The sequence below is a fragment of the Aegilops tauschii genome, chromosome 4 (assembly GCF_002575655.3).
Source record: "Aegilops tauschii subsp. strangulata cultivar AL8/78 chromosome 4, Aet v6.0, whole genome shotgun sequence".
Lineage (NCBI taxonomy): Eukaryota > Viridiplantae > Streptophyta > Magnoliopsida > Poales > Poaceae > Aegilops > Aegilops tauschii.
Genome location: NC_053038.3, coordinates 442276001 through 442281242, shown reverse-complemented (window position 1 = coordinate 442281242; position 5242 = coordinate 442276001). Strand labels below are relative to the sequence as shown.

General features: G+C 44.0%; 1 protein-coding gene across 1 annotated transcript; it reads right to left on the bottom strand.

Moving 5' to 3' along the window:
• Positions 1–733: 733 nt before the first annotated feature.
• On the bottom strand, positions 734–4943 carry LOC109743322 (serine--tRNA ligase). Its single transcript, XM_020302401.4, has 10 exons — positions 4663–4943; positions 4514–4584; positions 4258–4419; positions 3811–3916; positions 2734–2927; positions 2195–2298; positions 1931–2114; positions 1657–1836; positions 1320–1541; positions 734–1233 (listed from the first exon to the last, which is right to left on the bottom strand). Exons 1-10 carry the CDS (start codon positions 4820–4822, stop codon positions 1219–1221), a joined length of 1398 nt encoding a protein of 465 aa, XP_020157990.1. The 5' UTR covers positions 4823–4943; the 3' UTR covers positions 734–1218.
• Positions 4944–5242: the final 299 nt, after the last annotated feature.

Sequence of the window (5242 nt, the reverse complement as noted above, 5' to 3'; positions counted from 1 at the left end):
ACTGGTAGTTGTAGAGGCACGCCAATGGTCGACAGGTTGTAGAGTCACCAGTTGCCGGCCTTTTTGGTTCATTCACGGTATAACAGCGTGTGTCTTCCGTGCAGATGTCAGGATAGGTTACATTACAGTTAACAGACGCCGTTTTGATGTCAGGATAGCATGTGTTCCGTACACTTCGTATTGTCTTTTGAAATACGTAGAACGGTAGGTTGCTCGATTCAAAATGTGAATGGGGCAGAAGATGCACATGCCATGCCACCCTGCTACAACTGGCAGCTGCAAATCCTGGCGTTTGAAGGCCATCCGAATGCAGTAAACTGAGATCAGGAGGGATACAGTAACGTCGAGCAGAGCAGTGAAAGCCTGGAACATGGAGGAACAGCGCTAACCTGACATGCCCAGCAAGGAGTTGAGCAGCGACCTGTGGCACGTTTCGACGGAGGGCTCCGCGCGATGATCCAGCGCACCAACAAAGATCAACACACATCGAGGTAACCAAACGGTGGGCGGTGGCGTCACACCCCTTCAACTGGCTACGCGCCACCGCTCACAAGCAGGCATTGACACACCGCTCAGGGGCGGTGGCATTAAGCCGAGGGCTTGTGGTAAATAAGTTCTAGCCATGGTCTTTTCTGTCCTGTGAGTAGTACCACTGCTATTCAGGCAATGAGTGTGAATTGTACACACCAGCCTTCAAAGTTCAAACCCAGTCACAACATGCCACCATAACAAATAAGTGAAGTCTAGACAACTTAAAACGATTAATGAGTGACGTAAACTAATAAGTACAATCATGAAAAGATATTAATGTACTTTTTGGTAAAATGTGAGCACATATCCTGGATTGCAATGTTTTGTAAACAAAACATCCAAAATGGGACACCATTTCGAACTGCTCCGCCATGCAGATCTTCAGTCGACTCGCGGATGAGGCCAGATGCTGGGTCGTGCCAACTTGAATGAAAGATTATACAAGCCGCCATGAATGTGGTTACAGCCGGCTGTATAGACCGATTGCCGGCGTCGGTTTCCCTTTTTTCATTTGGTTACCCTAGCTTTGTACCCTAGCTTTGTAACTTCAACTTCATTTAATGAAATATAGCGCCACGATGTCTTTTTGTTAAAAAGAAATGGGACACCAGACGACCCAGAAATTAACAAAAGGATGTATCATTATCTGCCTGATGGAAATAAGTTCCCATTCGCCCCTCTTACAGCTCAAGCTGCATTTCCCTGCAAGTAGAGGACAAAATAAAAGCTCAGATGGTGGATTAGCATGTTGACTTCTGAAACAAGAAAAGCAAAGAGGAGCAAACTACCTTGGGTTTAGACTTGCTGGGTTTGGAGTCAGCAGCTTGTTTGCTATCAAGAGGACGCTTGAAAGGAAGGAAATCTATCCCACCCATGAATGGCTGCAGTGCTTTGGGCACTTCAACGCCATCCTTCCTCTGGTAGTTCTCCAGAATACAGCAAAGGGTCCTCTCAGTTGCAGTCAGCGTAGAATTCAACATATGAACAAACTGCTTCGACTGCTCGTCATTCTGCAATTTGAACATGCATCAGCGGTGACAAGTGATCAGAAATTTTGGTCTACACCAAGCAGAAGTAAAGCAGATCGGTGTTATTTACTATTGCCGATTTGAAACAAAACCCTACCTTTTTCTGGCCATAGCCTATTCCAAGTCTCCTTGCCTGATAATCTGTGCAATTTGAACATGATACTAATTCTCTGAAGATTTTGGATGCAGGGAACCATGCTTCCAAATCATACTTCTTGGCTGCAGCATCATTAAGTGCACCAGAGACAATGGAAACTAGTTGATATGGTAGGCCAATCTGCAAGGTGCACAATATAGAAATGTTTAAACATGTCCACACAGTCGAAGCTATAAACATGGTGTTTAAGGTTCACAGAGCTTCAGATACGTACCTCCTTATAAAAATCTTCTGCATTTTTTATCATTTCCTCGTGCATTTCCCAGGATTCATTGTCATTTGGACTTGTGGCACAGAACTGTTCAATCTTTTCAAACTGGTGGACTCTGAAGATGCCAGCTGTATCCCTCCCGTGTGAACCAGCCTCTTTCCGGAAGCACGTGGAGAACCCAGCATATCTAAAAGGGCAAAGTTTATTATCAAATAACTAACGTATAGTAACTGAAGAAAAGCTACTTAAAAGTTACGCATTACAAACCTAATTGGCAAATCAGCAGGATATATCCGATCACCCAAATGATAAGCACATAGTGGTTGCTCAGATGTAGCTATGAGATACTTATCGTCTCCGTCACCTGTTACCTGCCAAATGCAACTAATGGTCATGGACATTATATTACATGTGTTGGGTCAAATAATACTATTTTGAAACATCATTAGTTCAAAACAACAATGATCATCAGGAACCAGTGTACTATAACAGAATTAAACAAGCAATAGCTCCAAACATCCCCCTGAACAATACATGTCAAGACTAGCCAGATGGCTAGAACTGGATTTGAAAGGATACTTGTCTGAGAATCACTACCAATCTGTCTACCATTATGTTTAATGAAACCGGGCGATGCTTAATGAAGCTGTGAACACACAATGACAAACTGGCAACAAGAGAATATGTTAGCATGCCCCGAGAAAGCATTGGCGAACATGGCCTAGTTTTTCAATACACAAATAAATGAAAGCACGGATGCTCGATAACACCATAATATGTAAGAAGGGACACCTCTTTGGGCTTACTTTATAGAGCTCCTCATCAAATTGGGCCAACTGGGCACATTTTGCCATGATTTCCTTTCTCATGAAAAAAGGAGTTTGCATTGGTGTGAAGCCTCGTATTCTCAGGAATGTTAGGCCAAAATTTATCAATGCCTGGTTCAGGAGGACACCATTGCCCTTCAAAAAGAAACCTCTTCCACCAGCTACATCGGCACCTGCAAAAATTTGAGTGGGCAACAAAGTATGAGGGATACCTAAAAATTTAATAGAGCAACATAACATGATAATAACAATGGGTTTCACATACTGAGTAACCCCAGAGAGCTTGTGCTATTATATTATGAGAAAAAAAAGAGGCTTCCTAAGTTTAAAAGAACAAACTTTTCATAAGCTTGAAGGTAGTGCGGGTAGATGCAAACTTAAGAAAGTTGCTACTAAATTTGATGGTCTGGGGTTCCATGACATTGTACAGAGCAATACAAATACAATCTATCAATCCCATCCCATATTCCCATATATGTATCAACAGCAATTGATAGTGGTTTTTGTGACGCCACATACTAGATAAAACAACAGAATCAACAGTGCTAGTTGAAACCAGAAATTTCAGTTGCTGATACAGCAGTGCTAGTTGATGCCAGAAACTTCAGTTGCCGACACAGCAGTGCTAGTTGATGCCAGAAACTTCAGTTGCCGATACAGCAGTGCTAGTTGAAACCAGAAATTTCAGTCAAATACACAGAATACTATTGCAAGTGTTTCACAAGACATATTGCCAAATCAGCCATAAAGCAAAGCATGCACCAGAATTGTGCGCATACAGTCATACAAATTGTAGTCGTACTGATTATAAAAAATTCTTCGAAGCCAAAACCTATATTTGTCGGTATTGCTGTTCTTCCAAAGTTTGGAACAAAAGTTATTGTGTTATAGTCTTACAGAGAGGCAGAACAACATCCATTCTAGAATGACAACTAGCACAACAAGAGAAGAGGGTAAAGGAATATGCATTTGAACTTTCAACTAAACTTGAAACAAGCTAATCCAAACACAATGAGCAAGCATTCAAGCAACAGAGGATTGTTTTTTAGCACATACCCTTGTCCAAAGATGCAATGTCAAGCATTATGCAAAGATCCACATGATTCTTCAAGTTCTCCTCCAGTCTCCTCTCTCCCCATGTCCGGACAATAGCATTGTTTGCCTGAGAGAAGGAAATATTAAACCGCTTGAGATGCAGATGGCTTTGTGTCAGCTCTGTGAAGCAAAGCTAGCCAGGACATTTCACATTACTAGAATAGGCACATCCAGTTGCTCACAAGCAGATTCAAACCCAACTCAACGTAATGCAGTGATCTTTCTTGTATATTACTATGGTGCCCTAAATTGCAATAGGGATACCAATAGAGGAAACATGAGGGTGAACTAGGTCAAAAACTAGAGCTAGTAGTTGCAAACAATTGCTAAGAAGGACACGATGCAATCAAACCAATGTTCTCTTAGTTATCTGGAACCACGAAATGTAGGTTTGCACTTTCAACGCACCTCGTCGCCGCTGATGGGCACAGATTCATGCACGAGGTTGCCAATGGTGACGAGCTTGGCATCGAGGGTGGTCTTTGCCTCCTCCACCTCCTTCTCCTTGGCGGCCAGCCTCCTCTTAATCTCCTCTGTGCTCTGTATCAGCTCCGTTGCATCCTGCTTTTTCTGCAAATTCGACACACCCACGGTCACGTGCGAATCCAGAGCCAACCTAGAGCGAAAAACGGAACCAAAACAGAGCAAATCGACGCGAACGTACGGCCTTGAGCTTGCCGATCTCCTTGCTGGTCTTGTTGAGCTCCTGCCGGATCTTGTCAAGCTCAAACTGCCCTGCAGAGACATCCTGGGGCTCAGGGTCCGCGGATCCGGAAGGTTTGGGGAGGGGTCAGGGAGCGGAGCAGCTCTTACTCTGGCGCCACGCCTCGTCGAGGACGATGACCTCGTCGACGAGCGCAACGTTTTCTTCTATTGTTTCGGGCTTGGCGTCGGCGGAGCGTCTGCGCTGCGATTCGCGGACAAGCTCAGGGTCGCCGCCCTTCTCCTTGCGGAATAGGTTGATGTCGAGCATCTTCTCGCGCGACGGCGGCTACGGGTGGGACGGTGGCGGCGGCGGAGAGGAAGGGATTTTCTTCTCTATGTTTTTTACACGGGGAGCAAGGGTTTTGACGCACAGAAGATGGCGGGGGCCCCAAGTTAGTCCATTTTGTCCTCGCAACTTGGCGCACCCGCTATTAGTCCTTGGGCTCGGCCCATTTAGCTCCTTTTTGTCTTTCTCCTCCCTGTATATTTGCATATGTTCGGTCGATCCATGTATAGTAGTATTTTCATCTAAACAAAATCTACATGTAGTAGTTTTATCACCGGTTTTCCGGAACCTTTTTGAAGATTCCATGGAATTTTTTAAATGCAGTTTTCCCATGGGTTTTTTCAGGACGACTTCTATTTGATTTTCCTTTTTTTTCTTTTTCTAAATACGTGCAATTTTTTC

Coding starts and splice junctions, on each gene's coding strand:
- LOC109743322 (XM_020302401.4), bottom strand. CDS start 4,822: ATGCTCGACATCAACCTATTCCGCAAGGAGAAGGGCGGCGACCCTGAG. Junction 4,585..4,662: donor CGACGAGGCGTGGCGCCAGA/GTAAGAGCTGCT, acceptor ATGTCTCTGCAG/GGCAGTTTGAGCTTGACAAG. Junction 2,299..2,733: donor TTGATGAGGAGCTCTATAAA/GTAAGCCCAAAG, acceptor TGCATTTGGCAG/GTAACAGGTGACGGAGACGA.